The sequence below is a fragment of the Thermobia domestica genome, chromosome 13 (assembly GCF_964235325.1).
Source record: "Thermobia domestica chromosome 13, izTheDome1.hap1.1, whole genome shotgun sequence".
NCBI lineage: Eukaryota > Metazoa > Arthropoda > Insecta > Zygentoma > Lepismatidae > Thermobia > Thermobia domestica.
In genome coordinates this window covers 15,754,670-15,778,377 of record NC_137466.1, presented here as the reverse complement: position 1 = coordinate 15,778,377, position 23,708 = coordinate 15,754,670, and the positions used below count along the sequence as shown (strand labels likewise).

General features: G+C 37.1%; 1 protein-coding gene across 1 annotated transcript in view; it reads right to left on the bottom strand.

The window, feature by feature from the left end:
- LOC145668023 (uncharacterized) overlaps positions 1-23,708 on the bottom strand; it is a 135,444-nt gene that overhangs the window by 52,416 nt on the left and 59,320 nt on the right. The window contains exon 5 of the mRNA XM_081735488.1: positions 9,870-10,091. Coding sequence (XP_081591614.1) covers positions 9,870-10,091 — 222 coding nt within the window. The remainder of the gene's footprint in view (positions 1-9,869; positions 10,092-23,708) is intronic.

Genomic DNA, 23,708 nt, shown 5'->3' with positions numbered 1-23,708 from the left:
CCCATCTGCGCCTAAGTCTTCCTAATGGTCGTTTTCCGATTCCGAGTCTGTAGTCTAAAACTCAAGCAAATCGTCTGGACTGCTCTAACTGATCAAACATCAGAGATTACTGTGCCAATTTTTACTATTGTATTCCACCCTCCTGTGAATAATTTCTCCTCATATATATATTTAATCTGATTGAAAACAAAATAACAAAGAAAAATCTTTTTTTTAACACTCCTTTCTTTCTTTATTTTTTGCTTGTATGTTAAGGAAACTAGTTGCTGAGCATTTATCGAAATCCATTGATCGGCGCTTTCTTTTAAGCAAATTGCGGCTACAAACGAGAAACCGAGGTTTCTTGTTTTAGTTAATCCTTTTTGGGAACGGCGGTAGATGATTTAAAATAGACGATGACAGGTCAAGTGTTTGTTATTTTGGTCGAGGTCAATAATTTCTTGGGCTCAAATTTGTCCATTTCCTCATAACTATTTAAATGAAGTAAAGTAATTTATTTTTTACAACTACTCTTATGATCAGAAAGAAACTGATTCTTTTCAGTATTGACTGGCTCAGTCTGCAAAGGCTTTGGATCAAAGATGTGTGAAAACTGGTCATTGCTATGTCAAACAGTAAAACAATAACAAGGTCACTATATGCATATAGGCACTCTCTTTCCTTTCTTCTCTTTGAACAGCAGGGATTGCTAGAAAACTCGATTTCCATACCCCCCAAAATGCAAACGTTTTTGAACAATAAAGGCGTCGTTGGTGAACACAGCTTGTCTAGGAACTGTTTAGTCACATACAGTATTTTGTTTTGAAATATAGTACATGAAAGGCAATTGCTGTTTCTTCCGAGAGAAAAAAATATAAACATCAAAGAACATTGCCGGAATTCTTTAGGAGGGTTGGACACCCTGGCCCTCCTTCCCTACGCCATTGCAAGTACCCGAGGTCGAGACTCGCTGTTATATACTTTAAGTTATATGCACCTTATTTTCATGGTTTCGAAATAATAATATAAATAATAACTCAGGTTGAACAACGGATGGTCATTAATTATTGTTTTAATTCTAGTTAGGAGTTAGGATTTAGATTTCTGGGCTTTCGGCACCTAAGGCCATTTAACCCGTCATGTTTTGAGAGATGACGTCCCTCGGCGAGCACACAATCCGGGCAAAGGGAAGGAAGAAAGGATTGGGGAATGAAGGAAGCAGCCTGGGACCTATAATTTAGGCACCACCCCGGAATTTGCCTGGTGTGAATGAGGAAAAAATCATTCAGGGTGGCTGGCTTGAAAAAGCGTTCTACACGTTCTCGACCGAGTGCTCCCCGGGAATCGAACCCGAAACCGCTCGCACTGAAGGCGAGAGCTTGTTTCAATTCGAAAGCAATAAGTTATAAATTTTTTCGAGGACTATCGTTAGAAGATATCTTGGGAAAACGGCAGTACTTAATTTCAATTTCCTTTTTTTCCTTCCAATAAAGTCTAAAGATGTCTACTTAAAAAATTATATGTATATTTTAAATTGAAAATCTTGCATCAGCCGTGCATCAGCAGGCTTTAATTACATTGGTTTCTCTAAGTGATATGGTCACAACTTTCCAAAACAAATGTTTTTTTTTTTTTTTTTTCAAACTTAAATCGATTTCGTTATTGCGGATGAATTGTCACGTATTTACAATGATCTTCAACAATTTGTTTACAATTAGACTTCAAACATACATTGTACACAAGGTACATTTCAATACAAGTAATAGAAGCAAAAAATGTTCGCTTCTTTACAATATATTAAGACACTAGTACCGTACAATTTGAAGGAATAGGCTACAATGTTGTCCCACATGTGGTGACTCGAATTCATAAGGAAAGCTATTTTTTGTTAAACACGCGTTAATCGTTGAAGATTCAAAATTTCATAGGTGAAAGCCAATAACTTTTCTTCATTGTTGGCAACTTGTCTATCTGAATGATATCGTTTCTTGGCCACTATTTCTTAGTTGTTTAATGAATTCGAATTTAATGTAATTTAAAATTAGATTATTTATTTTTCTATCAAAACATTATCTTCATTATCAAGCACTGCATCTTTAATTAAAATTTTCTTCCTTTATTGTTTACTAAATGAGTAGATAGTGGCATGTATAAGTATTTTCGATTCAGAGGCTTCAAGTTTAGCGTTTTATAGCACGGCCAACAAGAGATGGTCTCTGACGTTTCTTACCACATGCGGTGGGACATTGCAGCCCCTACTTTTATACCCGTTTTACCAACCACGATCACTCTGTCTTATACCATTAATTAAATTGCCACTACAGTTGCACCGAAAAAACCTTGACACGCGAGTAGTGGCAATATCACTGCGAGCTGTTAGAGACGTTCTCTTACTGGACGCGCTATAGCTGCAGATGTCAGTAACTGAAATCTTCTCTTAACCGAGCCTCTGTAGATGAAATAGATAAATAGATAAAAGATAGAAATAGATAAAAGCACACTAATCCTTGATCAAAAACAGCCATTGAAGCAGCAGAAAATATAGCTCCACCATGACTTCTTATTTTCTAACGTGTCTGAACTTGTATCAACGATTATTCCGTCTAGTTCGGGTTTTGGAATATCACCTAGAAAGCTACCTTCAGTTGTTTCAATTCTGCTATCATATGACTCAAGGATGGCAAAAGAATTAGAAGTGTGCAGAAAGAAGAAGAAGCTGTTGTTCAAAGGTAATTCACCAATTTCTTCAACATCATCATTTGCTTCAGTTATTAATGAGCTCGAAGATTCATTGCAGTGTAAAGCAAGACAGTCGACACTGACATTCAGTCGATGTATTTCAACAAAAATCTCAAATCAGATCTAATAATAAGTTATGAAAGTAATAAAAGAAATGCAGAATACGGCATATGCTCGCAGAGTGAATATGAAATATGCTGTGACTACTTCTTAATCGAACTCGAAACTCCATATAGCAATACCATTAATGTCATTACTTTGATATTCGGTACATCTCCTTTCGCAATTGATAGTATCGAGAACGTCGTGTATGTAAGGAAAATGTGCTTCGTAGTTCGCAATATAAGAACTCCGAAACCAATTCTCCATATTCTTTTAAGAGCTATTTGTATACGTCTTCTCGAGAATACCTAAGTCGCACCACTGAATTTTCCTGCTCTTAGCAACGACGTAAGCACAAGAATATTATATTATAATTGTTGAACAATGATTTAGAATATTCTGTAGTAGACATAAAATCGGAGAATAAAGAAATATATATATTAAGAAACTCAATATTTTTATAGTTTAACGTCCCTCTAGCGTGTCCCGAGGCTAAGGTGACGATCACATGGATAATTATAGTAGAAGGACAAAGTGAGAGGAAACAGAATAATCCCGAGACACAGTGTATGTCCGTCACAAAACTAATTTAACGGAAGCTGCGATCAAACCAGGTAACTCACCAGTGGGGTAAGAGAGTATGGTTTAAATGCAAGTTTAAGTGGCTTAATATGAAAAATAATATTAAGGTATATTTAATCAAAATGCAAATTAAAGAAATGCAGAAAATAGCATTAATGCTACGGAGAATATATATCCTTTCGTTGAAATTTTACACCAATGGCAACTCCTCAATGACATCATAGATAAGATGTACCAAATGGAGTTGAATAAAGGCAATCGTAATAAACGGAATGTGTGGAGCATATACAAAGCCGAAGAATACATACCCGGTGCAAAACCCTGCAAATTCTGACTGAGATTGGGACGTTCTTTTTGTTTAAATGGTTTGGAGTTGAGCATTTTTTTTTCAGCAGCAAGACTATATAGTGCAGTCGCTTCGTACAAATTTCAATAAGAATATTTCTTTTCTGGATACCAGAATAAAATTTGACATAGTTATTTAGATGGTAATACACAATAAAAAAACAACCGGGACACAAGTCATATGAGCTTCTATTAAAAGACGGGAGGGGGATAATGATTGCAATTAAGTTCTTTGGCAGTAGGGTGATAAATAGAAAGTAAAGAGAGTAAAATTAAATAATTGGGAGCATTTACTAAATTATTGCATGTTAAAATAGAATATAGTGTCCCTGGTGGATGAGTGGCTCCATTCGTCGCCTTGCAATCAAGGGGTTCCGAGTGCGATTCCCGGTGGGGACACAAGTGGTTCGGATCCTTCGTTAAACTGTAGGAGCCGTCCTTAGAACGTCATCATCATCCCATGGAAGGCAATGGCAAGACACCATGGATGGGTTCACCTTGCCCAGGGACCTTCAGGCCAACTACCTGCCCTCGGACAGAACACCCATCATCATCATCATCATCAAGTAGAATATTAAAAATAAAATTATATGTACAAAAGTGTGTTTCAATTCTATTCTTTTTTTATTTCGAAAATTGCTAAAATAAGAATGTAACCCTAATGAATATTCCTTCCTTCCTCTCTCCCTTTTTTTTTTAAGAAATTGCGAACAATTTTAAAGAGTACTATATTTTAATCGTTCTGTACTAGAGATCGAATGCTTGTCTAAGTCTCATCTATCAATAACTCACTCACTGTATACAGGGTTTGTCCGGAAAGTAATAGGACTGAGTCGATTTAAAAAAAAAATATTGAGCCAATCGTTACAATTCTTTAAAAACTTTCAAAATAGGCTCCTTCTGCGTCGATGCAGCGCTGCCAGCGCGATTTCCAAGCATTGAAGGCGTCACGGAAGGCATTCTCCGGAATAGCCTTGAGAGCCGCGGTGCAAGCTGCTTGGATCCCCTCTGTCGTCTCAAAATGCTTGCCTTTCATCGGGCGTTTCAGGCGAGGAAACAAAAAGAAGTCTGGGGGCCACATCTGGGCTGTAGGGCGGCTGCGGAAGCGTTGGGATGCCGGCCTTGGTCAGGTAGCTGTTCACAAGAAAGGCGGTATGAGCCGGGGCGTTGTCGTGGTGCAGCTTCCAGTCGGCTCCGATGTCTGGTCGGACCCGATTGACCCTTCGTTTGAGTCTCTTGAGCACTTCCACGTAAAACTTGGCGTTGACGGTTTGTCCAGGAGGAACAAATTCATGATGGACGATGCCTTTGAAGTCAAAAAAGACAATGAGCATCGTTTTCACTTTGAATTTGCTCATTCTTGCATTTTTTTGGGCGAGGAGACGCCGGCGTGTGCCATTCGGAAGATTGCCTCTTTGTCTCGGGATCATACTCAAACATCCATGATTCGTCACCTGTGATTACGTTATTCAAAAATTGGGGGTCACTTTCACACATGTTCAAATATTCTTGGCACAATTCCACTCGCCGCAATTTCTGGTCGTCAGTGAGCACTTTTGGGACAATCTTCGCGCACACCTTGCGCATGTTCAAATGCTCCGTCACAATTTCATGAACCACAGTTTTTGGTAAATTTAACATCTGGGCAATTAAACGAATACTTAGTCTACGGTCTGAGCTCAAAACTTCGCGCACACGAGTCACATTGTCGGTGTTTGTCGAAGTCGAAGGTCTTCCAGCACGGTCTTCATCGGCGACCTCTTCCCGGCCCTCCGAAAAGGCCTTGTGCCACCGAAACACACTGCTTCTTGCTAAATCATCATCTGGGTCAGCCTGCTTGATCATATCAAATGTCTCTGTCGCAGATTTACCGAGTTCAACACAGAATTTAATCGCGTACCTCTACTCTAACGAATGCTGCATTTTCGGCTTGCACCACTCACAGAAACACGTCGCGCGAAAAAGCCTGTCCTGACTCTCCGTGTGCTCGGAGACAACTGACCAGCCGCTCGTTCGTTAGCTAGGAACGCCCTCTACCGGATCCAGTCGGCGCGCGCACGCTCCGAAGTACAGTCATGGCGGAATAAAATCAGTCCTATTACTTCCCGGACAAACCCTGCACATTGTCCATCACAAGAGCATAAGGCGGTACACTGCATGTTCAAGCTTTGACATTTGCATTTGTTCATACACATTGTTTTGCAGTGGCAGCATGTTAATTCCGAACATTTCATTGATACTTCTGGAAGAACTGTCCATAATGGTGTAAGCCATGGTGGGGAATCTGAGACGTTCCATCCCCAGTCGGTAACATCAGGAATGTCAGGCTGACGCTGTAAACACTGTCTCAAAACAATGTTCACTCCTTGAAACATTGTTCCTTTCAAGTAATATCTTATCTTAAAGCATCTTCAGTAGGGGGTATATTTTCAAGGGATCTATTCTTCTGTGTGAAAAGTATCCTTCTGCATTCGTTGACTGTTTTTGTTGCGCTGGTTGTGTCATACAGAAGCACTGTAAAATACTGTATCATATCAAAATCATCATCAGATAAAATGAATGAGGTAGACAATCGAATAAAGACGTCCGTTAGTTCTGGCAGTGTCTTCCACACATTCCAAGCTTTAGTTTTACTAACCCCATGAAAAGAAGATACTGTGTCACAACCCGTGTAAGCATGAAAAAACGGCAATGCTTCACAAGTTTCAGGACATAAATTTTGTAACATTTCACAGACTGAAAACTGTTTTCTGTTTTTCCCAACACCGTAAATAAAGTACAAGTTCTGCAAATCGAGAGCCTGCAACTCCTTCAGGGCCGCTGCAGCAATTATTATTACATCTGAATCTACTGTTGAAATTACAACATTTTTGTGGCCACATAAAACTGCATCTTTCACATGTAGAAGAATTCTTGTATCTGCTTCTTCATGTGAACAAGGAGACAGTTGGTTGTTGTTATTGTAGGATCCTACGCAAATTATGAGGTCAAATAACAACCTTACAACCAACCTCCAGTGATTCAATTTCAGAAGCAAGGAAGTGGGAAAGTTGCTTTTTATTTTCATCAACTTGCAAAAATTTCCTATATACCCTTGGGAATGGTGTTCTTTTGATTAACATTTTTCTCCAGTACCTCGTTTCAAACGAGTGTCAGCCTTACGACTTCTTGCCAAGTATCTGTCAAATACTACATCAACTCTATCAAATTTCTGCAGGTGAGATTCTATGGCAAGTCGAAATATTTTGGTTGCAAATTCTCCAAATGTTTTAGATGAACCTGGAGTAAGAGAATCTACAAGGGCAGCGCCATCTATAACAATAGCCGAGCAAAATAAAATACTACAGTCACTGTCATGATTCTCACAAACATCTGAAGATAAACAGGTAATAATGTCAGACTTTCTTGATGGTTTGCGAAGTTTGCCGAACTCGCTAATGGATTGAGGATAACTATCAAGTTTATTACCTATAATATAAGTGTTCTACAACATGAGATTACTTAAAAACACATAGTTAACACTTAACTACAATAATACCTTTGGATTTACGTATAAGGTCTGAACACGTCATTCAAAATTTTAAAAACGAATTTTTCGTTGTTATTACAGTAAATAGCATGTTTAGTTTTGCATTAAAATGGATGTAAATATGCCATAATTCTTTATATTTGTAAATCTATTACCTTAATATTTTTAAAAGCGCGTTATTTGAATTTAGCATGCCAATGAACATATAAACTGGCCCGAAGAACGGCAAAATTGGTATATTTTCAGTTTGTGCCGCCATTTTGGACGCCATCTTGAATTCTGGCCGACGGGGTGATCATCGGTTTTGTGTCCCGGCGGATTTTCATTCAACATGTTATAATTAATAAATGTGCCAAGTTTCATACTAGTATCCAGAATAGAAATATTTTTGTGCCAAGCGACTGCACTAATATAGGGAAGGAGGTCCTACAGCTTCACGTAGAATGCAAACCACATGAGCTCTCGCCGGAAATCGAACCCAAGTCTCTCGTACCAACGTATTCTAACCATAAAGCTATGAGGGACCAATAGACGTTCTCATTGTGTTTATCTACTCACTGGGAGCAAGCAAGTGAAAGTAAAGTAGAGAACCCAATGAGAAGCGACAAGGAAGATGCTTTCTTTCAAGATAGCGTTAGTGTTATTAGCTATTTTCTTCAGCTATTAAATTGATTTGTCAAGTTGCAGTTCTTCGTCTCGTTCAGCAGCGGGGCTCGAACCACATGAGCTCTCGCCGGAAATCGGACTCGGGTCTCCCGCGCCGAAGACGCGCACGTTAACCACGCAGCCACGATGAAACTCGAATTGAATAAAATACGTACTATTGAGTTTTATACTTAGTCTGTGCTAGTGTCGAACACAGGTCTTAATTTCAAACATTTTGAAAGGAACTTGTTACCTTACCAGCTAATGATGCTCTGTAATTTTCTAGCTAATAATTTACCAGCTAATAATAATAATAATAATAAATACCCTGTAGTTGTGAAATTTGATATGACAAAATGTGAAAACATACTGAGAGCAGTTCACTTTGGGATTTATTTTTCAATTCATCTTGTGTAATTGCTCAGTAGTTCTAGTTCATGTAAATTTAGCTTAGAACACATTTTATGGCATTTCGCCTGACAGCTCACCTGACCTTGATCCTTATACTTTCACTAAATTCGAAAGTGTTTTCATTCTATCATCCACCTTTGCACTGGAAAACTCTGATTGGCTCATTCAATGACGAATTCCGTTCTACTATTGATTTATATGTTAGGGAATTAGATGAATATTTGATATAAGCATAATCTTTAACAAATCATTAAATTCTCAAATCTTCAATAATAATAATAATAATAATAATAATAATAATAATAATAATAATAGTCCTCATGAATGTACATTCATTTCTGGCAAGTCTTAGTATTTTAATGAGTTACATACCATTGTAGTCCAGTATTATTTTTTGCCAGATTCTTTTCTTAATGGGACTATACTTTTCTCTCTCTCTCTCTCGCTATGTATAGAAACAATAGAAACAAGGCCTGATAGAATGGCAATTTATATACCGCATTATAACAACCTTATCCATTATTATAAATTATAGTTCTAAAAAATATTGTCAAAGAAAAGTTTGTATTGAAAATATACGTTTCATAATTATTATCTATAAAAATTGTATAAAAATAATAACAGAAAAGATAATAATTATGTGATAGAAAAATACTTATATAACTGAAGGACAAGACATATCTATTTATTTCATAGCTAATTTAAAATGAAGTTACTTATTGCAGCTTCTGACTTATCTTTTATATATTATTTAAGTAGGAAGAACAACTCCAATTAACTTGATTTTCCGAGTAAATACATGAATATATTTTTATTTTCTGAAAATTTTCAGCATTTGTTTTAATGAGTTACTTCGATGTTATGGATAATGAAAAATGTACAGAAGATACTTTATATTAGACTTATTTATTTGAGATGGAACTATGTAAATACAGGAAAGAAAAAAATGAAATGAAATCTTTGAGTTTTACGTCCCACGGTTATGCCGGTTAGGCTAAAGGAGACGGTGATTATGAGAAATGAAGGAAATGGTGGAGTAAAGGAAGTGGGAGGAAACGGGAGAACCCCGAGAAAACCCACGCACACGGTGTTTGTCCACCACAAAGTTCACTTGGCGGGAGCAGGGTTTGAACCCGGGACCCCATGCACCAGAGGTGAACGCTCTACCACTGAGCCACCGTGGCCCACAGGAAAGAAGTAAGGCTATGAAAAAATATTGTATTACGCGCATAAAGTTGATCAAACTCCGATATCATAATTTTATATGATGAAAATTAAATTCTACCAAAAAAAAGTATAGACCTATTGAATTCTTCGAAGAATTGTTGAATTTTTACTTCATGTAACTATTTTTCATGGAGTGTGTAATACAAAAAAAAAAATGTTTACAGTATAACAACGATATAGGAACAAGTCAAAATAACGTTTTATGCAAAGGAAAATATTCTGTTTCAAAATTATCTGGGAAATTTTCATCACTAAACGTAAGTGTATAGTACAAATAGTAATCGTCAAACAATATCTACATTATACGTACCTTCTTCACACACAAAGAAACAGAGTTCGTTACACATAGCATCAATAAACAGAGGAGACGCGTGTGCATCAAGATGTATGCAGTCTCTCCGACGTCTAAGCTTTTTGTAAGCCCATGGTGGGTAACCATCTGATCCTCTCATCTCTGGGATAATCTCGTCACTGAAACTCCATCTCCAGTCTTTTCCAAAGAGTCTTCCACCTATCCACACACGATCAAACTCTGTGAAAAGAGAAGTTTGAATCTATTTCAACTACCATTTCAACTTTAAAACATAGTTCTAAATTAAGAAAAGAATATTAAATTACTTCTAACCCTTTATATTGATTAGCAAATAATATGATGAAGGAACATATTATAGCATAAGTCTCTTCCTTTAGTTTGACAGGATGCGGTAAAATTTTAAAATCAAAGACTTTTTTTGTTAAGTTACTACTCCTAGGTATACAGAAACCGCTGCCTGGCGATCATTAACTTACTTACATTCTACCTTGAACGCAGGTGTAATGTCTATCATACAGCGGTCGGATTTCCATTTGATTGTAGCAATTTGATGAAACAAATAAAAAAAACTGTGCAACATCCTTCTGGTGCAGCTTCTTCGCATAAATTAAGTAACTGGTATACATGTCCTAAAGTATTATTAATTAACAACATCAGGTAGCGGCAAGTGAAGAGGTAAACAAATTATTATTAAAGACACAAGCACTGACTCCAACGAATACTGGTCCCGACAATTCAAATACAAAACTTGTAGGAAGATGTTTTTACTGAATAAACTAAATTTGACAAAAATAGATTTTTATTTTGTTTTCAAAATAGAAAAGCTATTTAATTCACAAGGCATGTTAACAGCACGAGCAATGTCCCACTTAATTTCTTGTTCCTTTAGCGCAATACTTTTATAAGCCATTCAATACACCTCAAGGAGACATGGAGATCTTAATACGTTTTTAGTACTCTTAAATATAAAGATTAAGAATGGAATGCATGCGATATTTGAAAGCGTTCGGTGTACTTGTAGGTCACCGAGCTGGACATACAATGTTCCCCCGTTTCATACGTAAATGAAACAATCGGAGAGTAGGATGTAATTGATGTCAATGAACAAGAATATTATACATGAATGCTTTTCAGAAACAGAAAAATTTAACCTGCAATCTCTGTCACACAACTGGGCATACTGAAATAGCTTGTCAAGGTATTAACGAAGCCTGGCAACGGTTGCATGTACCCCTCCGATAGATTCTAAAATCTGCCACATTCTAGAGTACGTTTGTTTTATCTTGGCACGCTTCCCGCCTAAAGGATGGATCTGTCTGCAACGTGTTCTTGCCACGCCACAGTTAAGTTATGAGTTAAAATACGCTACGAAACACACCACTCACAAGTCACTGTAAGCGTGTTTGCACACGATACCAACAAAATTGGACGAAGCCCCGATAATGTCGGTGTCGGTGCCGGTAAGCTTTGCATACGTCACCGACAATGTCGGTGGAAGCCCCGACAATATCGTTGCCGAAAATTCTTCTCCACATATGAAAATAAATAAAAGTACTAATAATCGGAAAACAATATTTTTTAAAACAAGGACTACAAAAACTGTTCTGAAGAGATGTGGAAGACGGTACAAAACTTAGAAAAAATATGCCTAAACATGTTTAGATTTAACAGTGCCGTTTTAAATAGATTTCGTAAACATATTATTTTCGTTTCGATGAGAACTGATATTGCGGTACATTGCAAACTATATTAGTTTTAATTTTTGTTGAAACAATGTTACATATCGTATGTATGAATAGTATTTTGTTTTCCATGCAATAACACTAATGTCATTGTATATTAAATGATAAGATTCGAATTAGTAATTTTCTTTTACATTGCTCCATACGTACTACCATGAGCAAAATAAATGACGCGTCTCTTTATTTTGAAGTTTTTTGAAAATATCTCCGTTTTCTTTATATGTTCGAAATTTCGGAAGGTTTCCCCAGCAGGACAGGTTAATAACAAACCCGTTTTTAATATTTGTGTTAGATATTAGCTTAAAATAAAGAAATTAGAAGCAAAAAACATTAAATCGACAGAAATCTCGAGAATTACCAACTCTGCTAAAGTGGGAAATTTTCAAGAACGCGAGGGAATTCTGCAGTTCAACACGAAGCAGCGACATCTATGTCATTGAGAGAAGCGTGGATTAGATCTACAAACGAAACTTTTAACGAATATTTCTAGTATGTCTTATTATATGCATTATCAGCGAACTCCAAATATATGAACCTATGCTAAGTATTAACGTATAGATAGTGCAAATAGTGGAAATTACCTATGGAAAAAGACGAATTGTTAGCCCAATCGTAATGAAAAATCGTCTTTACTGTAGAACAGGTTCAGCTTACGTAAGAGAGCAAATAGCTCAGGTCAGTTCGTTGTGAGACGCGGTGTAGTGCACCTCGTGTGTGAGCTCCGCTGTAACTATATTATACGTTCGCCTTGACGGCCTTTGTGTTTGATACCATTTCAGTAGTGTGTCTGTCAGTGTACCTAACCCGGATTTCTGAATAGTTTTGTTTAGTGCATCTTAGTTGTTGTGTCACTCTACGATAGTTTTGTACCACTTACAATGAATGCTTTACGTAAAAATACAGTTCGAATTGCATTTGACAAGATGACGCGTACTATCAGGCCCAGTGTAGCCAGGATACAGGCTTGGTTAACTACCGAATTGCAATTACATATTCAGGATATTGCAGCGATTCAACTTCATAATGAGGATTATAGTTTGTACATCAAGTTTAAATGTCAAGATCACGTGGACACCTTTCTTCGTCAGCACCCGGAAACCATGAATTTTGAGCATGAAAATGGCACAATAAGTCAAGTACAGTTGTCCAGTGCAAGTATACAATATACCCGTGTACGCATATTGGATCTCCCCATGGAAATCACTAATGATGAACTTAGTGCAGTGCTTCGCCCCTATGGACAAGTGATACATGTCACGGAGGAACTGTGGTTCAGTACGTTACCATTTCCAGTTTATAATGGCAATAGACTCGTTCAAATGATTTTAGGGAAACATATTCCCTCTAAAATTGTGGTTCGTGGGTGTCGTGCTAGTGTCATGTATCAAGGTCAACCGCCTACGTGCTTTATTTGTCTGGCCCCGAACCACGTCGCAAGTGCCTGTCCACGGAAAGTTAAACCCCAGGTGATATCTACTTCAGCTCCCACTGCATTTAAGATGACTGAACTTTTCAGTGGTAAGATGCCGACAACTCCTAGCTATTGCCCTTCTTCACCCGATTTACAGTTGCCAACGGTTTCTACTGCCCAACCAATGGTCCTAGAGAGCGCCCCCTCCCCTTCGGTTCCTAATTTACAGGATGAGAGGAATTTTCCCCAGTTGCCCCTCAAAAGTGAATCTCTTCAGTCAGCTGTATCCGAGAAGCAGAGTAAAGAGGGCAGTGCCCCTCATGCTACCTCCAAGATGATTCCCACTACTGCAACGACCCTGTCATCTGACCTCTCGCCCGACTGTAAACAGCCTGAAGTGTCTATTAACCAAGAAGCACATGTGACTCCCCCTGTTGTATTAGAGCCTCCGCTACAGCCAGTGCAAAGTGAAAACGTGTCAAAGAAAAGGAAAACAAAAGTATCTACTGAACGGAATGACGTAACAAGTGCTTTATCCGTGTGGCCTTCTAGTGCAGTGTCTTCCCTTACTCCAGCAAATGGTGAAAACAATGTTAGCCAGTGAATTCGTAAACAAACCATGTTCCAAGTGTTTATATCGTTCTGCGATCTTACACGTTTCAGACACGAGACCAACAACACACCGCACAGCTCTTCTCTCTCTCTCTTTTTTTTTTCAAGGTTGATAGTTTCCCGGTCTGATAGTCATTTTGACTCTAAAGTAAGATTTACGTAATAGTGCCTGCGATACGAAAGCTTTATTTACATTGTTTTCTATTATATGCTGTTATATAGATTGTTTACAAATGTACCGTCTGTTAAGAAACGTACCAGCGAGGTCATTTCCTTTCTTTTTGTTTCTGCTGTTCCTGTGCGCTATATCCGGGTCAATGCAAGAAGTTCGTAAGCCAAATGTTCGATCATATATTACCTTAAATTTGAATGAAATTCAAAGTGATGCTAATCGCAATCTTTTACGAAGCTTTATCAACCAAACATCGACTGACTTTATTTTATTACAAGAAGTGGCGTTTGCAGAATTTGACTTTTTACCCCAATATATTGCATTTGTCAATATAGGACCAGCACACCGGGGTACAGTTATATTATGTAAACGAGGTATAGAGGTCTCAAATGTTATTCATTTGCCGTCTGGCAGGGGTATTAGCATTACTTGTGACAATATTACGATCATTAATATTTATTCGTATTCTGGCACTAATAATCGAATAGCACGGGAACAGTTTTACTCTACTGAAATCTTACCATTATTTCCGAATATTCCGAATAACATAATACTTGCAGGCGATTTTAATGCTGTCTCTAGAGCAATTGATACCACGGGAAAGTTTATTCCATCACCTGCCCTACAGCAGCTAGTTTCATCAATACCTTTCAAGGACGTCTGGGTCCACCACCGGCGAGATCTCCAATTCACTTTTAAAAATTCTACTATGAGCAGTCGGTTGGACCGAGTTTTGGCAACGACTAATCTAGTATCCTCCATCACTGATATTCATTTGAAATTAGTTCCGTTCAGTGATCATGCCGCAGTAATCTGGACATGTAAATTTGCGCTAGGTGTTACTACAACCTATGGAAAAACAGCTTGGAAATTGAATACTCAATTACTTACTGACGCCGACACGAAATGTTTGTTTAGAACTAAATAGACGTACTGGCTCCGCCAACGTCACTACTACCCGACACTAAATGATTGGTGGGTCAAATATGTGAAGCCTAAAATAAGAAGTTTTTTCAAATGGCAAGGAGCTGAAAAAAAACGAGACCAGCGTGACACCCTAGCGTATCTTTACAGAGCGCTGCATGAACTCTGGATCCTGCCCAGCTCTCCGCAAAATATGATTGCAATTCACAAAACGAAGGCATGGATAAAACAACTTCATGCTAATGATGTACGCAAATATGTTCATACCCTTGCCAGACGGAGACTGTCTGCCCGATGAACACATTACATTTTATCACTATATGGCGAAACATAAACGTCGTGTTGGGAAGGTGATTGACACCCTGAATCATAATAATACCAAACTTACGGCCCTCCCTGACATTCAAAAAGTTTTCTTTGACCATTATACAACGTTATATACTGCCACTACGGACCCTCCCCATGGGTATCACGATTATTTAAATTTGTTGCTCCCACAATTATCAGCGGCTGATAATCAGACATTAACTGCACCACTAACAGAAGCGGAAATACTTCACACGCTTAAGCAATGTAATCCTACCTCATGTCCCGGGAGTGACGGTTTGCCGTATGCACTCTATCAACAGTATTGGGATATCATTGGCGTGGATATGGTAACATTATATAATGAACTCTATGCTACTCCGCACTTCCTTCAAAATGATGGTCATGTGATCTTTATTCCTAAGTCTTCTGATGCCAACACTGTCACACAATATAGGCCAATCACCTTACTCAACACCGATCTCAAATTGTTTAGTAAAGTTCTAGTGCGACGGCTCAAATCAATATTTCAAGACAAAATTAGTCCATTTCAGGCTGCTCTCAACCCACATAAGAATGTTTATTATGCGCTGACCAAGATTCGGGATGTTGTAGGTTATTTTACGTTTAATAGAAAACCGGCTTGCCTGATATCCCTTGATTTTCAAAATGCATTTGATCGATTATCTCATGCCTTTCTGTTTGCTGTGCTACGAGCGTATAATTTTCCGGAAGTTTTCCTTAACTTTCTCACTCATATTTACAGCACAGCCACGGCTACGCTTCAAATAAATGGTTTTTCTACTGCTCCCATTCCATTACAGAAAGGAGTACGTCAGGGTTGTCCAATTTCCATGTTTTTGTTTGGCCTCGCACTAGAACCTTTATTATATAAGTTAGCTGCCTATATACAACCTGATCTGAATGACCTGCAAAATATATCGGTTACTGCCTTCGCAGACGATGTTAGTCTTAGCTGTACCACTCTACAACAATTTCACTATATTATTGACCAATTACAACAATTTAGTGCTCTTAGTGGCGAACTGCTTAATTTACAAAAAACGAAAGTGTTGCCCTTTCATTCTTGGACTATGGACGGCATACCCCTACCATTTGCCAACATTGAACTGGTTACGAAAGTGAAAATCCTGAGCATAACGTTTTCTAATTCAGACAGTTTACAGTATGAACATATTTGGGATCCTCTCATTCAAAAATTACGAATGCTCAGTCTAAATCACAAATTGCGCAACTTAAACCTAATTCAACGTATTTGGTACATCAATAGTTATTTATGTGCTAAATTGTGGTACTCCGCTCATATATATCCCATTAGTGATTTGTATGTTCGTAAAATAAATTCCCTGATTGGTTGGTTTCTGTGGGCAGGGCATTATTTTCGTGTCAAGAGTGACACTGTTACCCTACCCCTTGACCGTGGGGGCTTGAACCTAATATCAGTCAGAGCGAAATGTACTGCATTCTTTCTAGCTAATAATTATAAACAATTTCAAGTTACTGACCAAATCACCCACCAATGGATTTCTTGTTGGATCTCTTCCCTCCCTGCACCTAATCCTCCTAATGTGATGTCACTCAAACAGGCCCCGGTGTATATTCAACACTGCGTGCAAGGTTGGTCCTATGTTCCTATCTCTGATCCTACAAACTACTCCCATATCCGCTTTCTATCCACACACTTCCACGCACCTCTTTGCAATAATATCGTTCCGCGTATCCAAATGAAATTTCCAACAAAAAATTGGTCCAGAATTTGGTTCAATATTCATAACACCACGTTGACATCAGCGGTCGTGAGTGTCTGGTATACGATAGTAAATGAGCTCGTACCTACTCATGGTAAGTTAAAACGTATTAGTGTACTCCCTACGGATATGTGTCAACACTGTAATCAGGAAGACACGCTACAACACAGACTGACGTTGTGTCTTCACTCTTCTTCTATCTGGGCTAAATTACAACGCCTGTTAAGTGTGATTTGCCGAGAACCTGCACATAAGTTTGATCATAATTATGCTTTGTTCTCAGACTATAAGTTTTTTCCAATCACGAAAAACAATAGCGTCACATGGTTAATTGGTCAAACGTTTTTTTATCTTATGGACACATATCCGTATGGAAATGAATATGCATATGTGATGTTTCTTAAAACTGCTTGTAAACAATTTTCTGTAAATGTAGCTCACAAATATTTTTCAAATTATTTACGTATACTATGTACTGAATATCTGTCCTAAGCTGTTTTAGCTTCATGTAACTCTTCTGCAAATGGCAAATAAAAAAAAAGTTAGGTAAAGCAACGAGTTTGTATACCGAAGGTAGACGGTTCGAATCCCGTGCAAGTACTGTTGTCATTTTTATCACTAAGGTTATTTTATTTATTTTTTATTTGGGAAAGAATCAAATTGTAACATATGTGTAAAACTCATGACGATACCAAAAAAAAAAGAGAAAATATCGTCGCATTTGCATTAGTGTCTCTAATTTTTGTTTGCAAGCAGATTCGTAATTATTTCCCCTGTGCTCACTGATGCATAACGAATGTTTTCCAGTAAATGTTAATTCTAATTTGGAGAATTTTATAGTTTCACAATGTTTCTCACTACATAGTCTTCTATCTACGTGTTTGGATATTTTGATAACAGATTTCCCTATTAAATGTTTAATTTTCTCTATAAATATTTGTCTTAAATTGAAATTGTTTTGAATTTACTACATAAGTTGCCCGAAGGAGGGGAGCTCAAGTAATAGATATTCTACGTAAAAGCAACCTATTGTAGAATGATGATGCTTCTTACCTTCAGCACATAATCTTAACGTTAGAGAGTCAGAGAGAGAAAAATCCTGTTTTTTTCTCCTCTATGACCACCCATCTTAAACCTCTACATATCATTGTTCGTCTCACATAATTTCGGCTCTCCAAAGACATTCATATTATTATTATTATTATTATTATTATTATTATTATTATTATTATTATTATTATTATTATTATTATTATTATTATTAATGAATATGCCACCCTTACATAATGTTGTAACTTAAAACATCTTAGTTTAAAGTGCTTTCTTTAGTAATAATTTGAGCAACCACGTCACAAAATTTAAAATGTATGAGGGGGCACGACGTTTTATTTTCCCTCCTCTCTTTTCAGCACCCTCCAACAGAAGGTATATAATTTCTGAGAAGCAGGGCAGACAAAATGAATAAGAAATATATTTAGAGCATCCTTTCCTCCTTCGTGAATGTAATATCACGTAGCATTTTTTATTCTACTGAAGACGACCCTACGCCGTTATGGTTAGGTAACAAAAGAAATACCTAATATATTTATAGCGCCCCTTAACTGTAATATTACCTCTTCTTTATTTGTTCGAGGCTTCCCTACACAACCAAGGGTGACAAAAAGAATAGGAAAAGTGTCTAAAGATTACAAAATACTTTATATTTTGTCAGAAACAAGGCAGTATATACACAACATTGCTTTCGTTAACAAGTGTTTCACCCTTGAGTCGCTTATAAAATTAGGCAGAATAACTTTTGCCGATCATTGTTCTAGAGCGATTTGTCCAGAATGGTTTGGTGTCAAGCTAATAACGATGAGTATGTTTATTTACATCACGTTAAAGAAATAGCAAACTTTCTGAAAGGAACTTACTTAGGAAACATCAGATCTTCCTTCTACTTAGCCAGAGCCCACTCTGAAAAATTGCATCTGGCATTCTGAGTGAAAGTTCTATGGGACTATTAGAAAAATATATTCCCGTTTTCACGCTGATGGTAGAATTTCTTAAACAGTTATTGAATTACTTTCGAAGGGTAGGCGTAAATAGCGCCCCCGCAACAATGTGGCGTGGGGACCGCACAAGCTGCAAGGCCAAAAAATATACAGAAAGTACGCAGGGGCGGAGCAGGCCAAATTTTCACACGGGCAAAGTGACTTTTTGGCGCCCTTCCCCTAGTAGTAGCCTATATTTTACATTTTATCATAGTGTTTTTAATAGTTTAAACCAGGAGCGTCATTTCAGATTTTGCTTTGGGGGGCCAAGACCTCTTGATATAAGTAAAATTTCGCGTTTTTCAATGATTTACTACTATTCTAATGATAAAATCTATATACATCTCAAACTCACGGGGGGCAAATGCCCCTCCCTGCCCTCCCTAAATGACGCCCCTGTTTTAAACCCATTTTGAAAAAGAAATCCATTACCTAGGAAAAGTTCACAAAGAATATGGCCCGCTATAAACAATACCAACTCCACCCCCCTGGTCTAGTGGCTAGCACGCCTGCCTTCTGTGGTACCGGGTCCAATTCCCGGTGGATTACTGTTGAACGATAAAAGTGATTCGGATTCCACTATAATTAGTATCCACATCTCCCTTGCCCATTAAGGCATAACCGTGGAACGCTAAACTCAAGCAAACAAACAAACAATACTTAATTCCCGGCACTCTTTATTCTACATGCCATCTCTCAATTTTTCGATACAGCCCCCTTAGTACTATGAAACTCTCTTCTTCCATAGTGAAATGGAAAAAGATCATATAATTGCCACTACTTTACAAGAATATAAACCAAAAACGTCAGTAGAAAGCACATTATAAAATTCACTTTTTGAGGCTCGTTTTGGTGCCCCTCTTTCTCTGGCGCCCCGGGCAGTCGCCCGGCCCTTAGTCCGCCCTTGAAAGTACGGACGCATAACTAACGACTGCGGAGGAGAGGTTAACCTTCATGTTATGCCACTGGTTTGACGTGTTTGAAATGTTCAGTAAGTGATCTGTTGGTGAAATAATTTCGACGGTTACTGATGTTTAAAGTTTAGCTAAGACAAAGCTTCCTAATCAAATACATTTGATATCGCGATGTCACAATTTGATTTTTCCTCACATAAAAAAGATAAAAACAATAGTAATAAAAACCCTTACTCGTACTGGGCTCCTAACTAACTAACAACCTAATTCTTACAGACTAGTTGCTCTGACAAACTGAGTTTCGATTTCTTACGCGAAAGAAGTCTGTTATATTAAGAGGCATGCTTTTCATTATCAAAACTGTTCGAAGTAATACGAACATGGATTAAGAACAGAGACGGAACTGAATTACCACTCGATTGACCTTGAGGGCAAATCACCAAAGCGTAGCTATAAACGTAAGTTCAGCATGCATTTCTCTGGAGTTGTGTTCAGTATTCCTATCTGCCAGTCATGCTTGTTCGTAGGAGTAATATGTTACAAACCTAACCTTTCGATAGAGCACAATGACAGAGAATCAAAATTAATGAATTCTTGCCCTTGTGAACTTGGGATACCACCATGTGCAATAAAACTGTCGCGTCTTCTGAAGTGATATTTTATCAAAAATAACTCGTTTTCCTTTATATATCCGAAGTTTTTGAGGGTTTCAAAATGAGGAAACGTTACTGACAAACAAGGACGCATTTAGGGGTGGGTCCAGTTGGTCCGGACTCCCCTCTGAAATCCCAACTTCTATGTAAATTTAGCCTAAATTTAAGGATTATCTTTTAAATTTTATTATAATTTATCCTAATATTGAAGTCGGACTTCTCCCGAACTAAATTACTGCATACGTGCCTGCTTACAATTTTCAATATATTCCTTAAATGAGTAAAATAACTAAATTAGGAGCAAAAAGCTTCAACACGGGCTAACTTTTGTCCACTGCCAATATTGTTAGAAGCTATATTAATAGCAAAAACTGCTAGGCAATGCTGAACCTTGGAACTTCACTCCGAACAGCAAGCTTATTATTGAGAACTACATATGAAACATTTTATCAAAACTTATCTAGCTTTTACCTGGCATGAAATTATTATACACACCAAAATTCACTCTCCTAAAATGTGTATCTAAACTTTGCTCTACGTATCTACGAAGCAATGAAAATTATTTATCGAAATATGTGAGCAGGGAATTCTAACAGCCAGCCATTTTATTTAAATCGTAGTAAACCCTGTAACCGGGCGTTAACGTGAAGACAAAGCTTGGTCCATTGGTAAAGTGTTGGAAGAATATAAACTCAATGTTCGTAGGTTCGAATCTATCCACTCACCATAACATTTTGTTCTTATGTGTAACGATGAAATAAGAAAGAAAAATGTATAACCGTTAAGACAAAACTTCAACCAAGTCTGAAGAGAACAATACTAAAATAGTAATACAATGACGTCAACCAAAAATTATTTCATGTAGCGTTTGGACGAAATTACAGCTGTTAACAATTGCAGAAATAAAAACAGGCTGTAATGCAGTCTAGACTTCTGAATGCATTTATTTCCTGAAAACTTCCGTCTCGTCATTGGTATGCCGTTAATCATTGTAAAACCTTTCAATTGGAAGTGAAATGACACAAACTAAAACAGTTTTAAATCAATAAATGTCTATGTGTAAAAGTAGGTGTCTTTTATCTGTAGTTCTGAGTTCCTTTTACTTTGAAGTGACAAATGAGAGAAGAAAGTATGGTGTTCGAAAAAAAATCAAATTTGAGATTTCAACGAATTTACACGTATTATAGCCCCTAACACCGAAAAAGTTATTTTTCGATACATGTCCATCAGTTCGTCCGTCCGTTCGCTACACTTTTCTGTGCACTCGCCTAGAAGCCATACCGTTCAACTTATCTGCACCAAATTTTAGTTTAAGATTTTCATAGTATTTCTTATAGTTTTTTTTATTTCTCTCCTACTCCCAAAACAAGGGTAGTTTCCTGTACGATGAAAATAAAAAAAAGATATTTTCTCATAACTGGCTCTAACGATCTTGTTTTCTTTCTTTTTTTTATAAATCAATATTTAATTAGCAACCCTATTTTGTGTATAAGGCATTTATCTGAGAAAAATCTACAAGGGGCAGTTTAATCTACAAGGGTGAGTTTTTTCTCAGTGATTTTCTCAAAATGGACTCAAAATGGACATAAATAAAGATTTCATTAATAACTTATCAATATGGCATAACTCGTTTGTCCTAAAAAAAATGCGAGGGGTAGTTTATTCTTGGTGGAATGTTGTCTGGGCGATTTTCTCAAAAACGACTCAAAAGAGTTTATTCATATTTCAAAAATAAATATTTCGTTAATAACCGAACAATATGGCAAAACTCGTTTGTCCTGAAAAATATGCGAGGGGTAGTTTATTCTTGGGGGTGTTTTTCCTCCACGGTTTTCTCAAAAATGAGTCAGCAATTTTGTTCGTACTCAGAAATAAATATTTCATTAAAAACCTAGTAATATGGAATAACTCGCTTACCCTGAAAGAATCCTCAAGAGATAGTTTATTCGGGGAGTTATTTTTCCCTCACGATTTTCTCAAAAATTACTCGGACAATTTTATTGATAATTCATAAATAAGTATTTCATTAATAACCCTATATTTTAGTATAAGTCATTTCTATGAAAAACAATTACAACGGATAGTTTATTTTTGGGGTCAAGGTTTTTTCCCCGACAATTTTCTCGAACGACAGGCGATTTTGTTCAAATTTCGCAAATAAATATTTCATTAATAACCAAAAGTATATCTTAACTCATTGTTCGAAACAATTCACAAGAGGTAGGTTACTCCTGACGTGTTCTTTTTGAACGACTTTCCCAAAGTGTATCATTTGATTTTTTTCATATTTCATAAACAATGATTGCATTAATTGGTCTATTATATGTCTAATGAAAATGTGCTAATGAAAGTGTGAGTTAGTTTTGTAGTATGGATTTTCTTCAATCGAAGTTTTTTATTCGATAATCTGACATTCGATGTATTTGAATAATACGATAATTTTATTCGTATTATCCAAATACACACTTCAGTAGCAACTGCGGCCTAACACCGTTAAGAAATTGAATTGAAAAAGTTTAGTGCGGTGGCCCTGTAATTGAATATTTTTTTAGAAACTCCCTAGCTTTTTGTGGTAAACTCAGGCTTTTCTTTTTCGAGCGACAAAAGAGAGAAGAAAATATAGTGATTGTGAAAATAATATCAAATTCAGATTTCAACGGATTTACATGTTTCTTGGCGTCTACATACCGAAAATGTGACTTTTCGACACCTGTCCTTCCGGTCCGTCCGTTCGGCACACTTTTATATGCACTCGTCTAGAGGCCATACCGTTCAACTTATCTACACCAAATTTTAAACTTAGGGTTTACTTAGTATTCTTACAGGAGCTTTTCCATTTTTTCCTACCACCTAAAATAAGTGTGGTTTACAAGCAACCGAAAATCGAAAAACGCTATTTTCTCAAAAATGGTTTTAACAATTTTGTTTATTTTTCATTAATCAATATTTAATTAACAACCCTATATTGCAGTATCAGATATTTCTCTTAGAAAAATTTACGAGGGGTAGTTTATTCTTGGAGGTGACTTTTTCTCGACGATTTTCTCAGAAAAGACCCTGGCGAATTTTGTACACACTTCATAAATAAATATTTGACCTTACAACATGGTATAAGTCAATTGACCTGAAAAATATATGAGTAGTAGTTTATTCTTGGACTTGAATTTATTCCCAGTGAGTTTCTCAAACACGACCAGTTGGCTACCCTGTATCTCGACAACGAAGCTGATTCGAAAACTGCAAGAGGACCATTTGTCTCCTTTTGATGTCACGAATCACCTCCCGAAGTTTGTGGACATC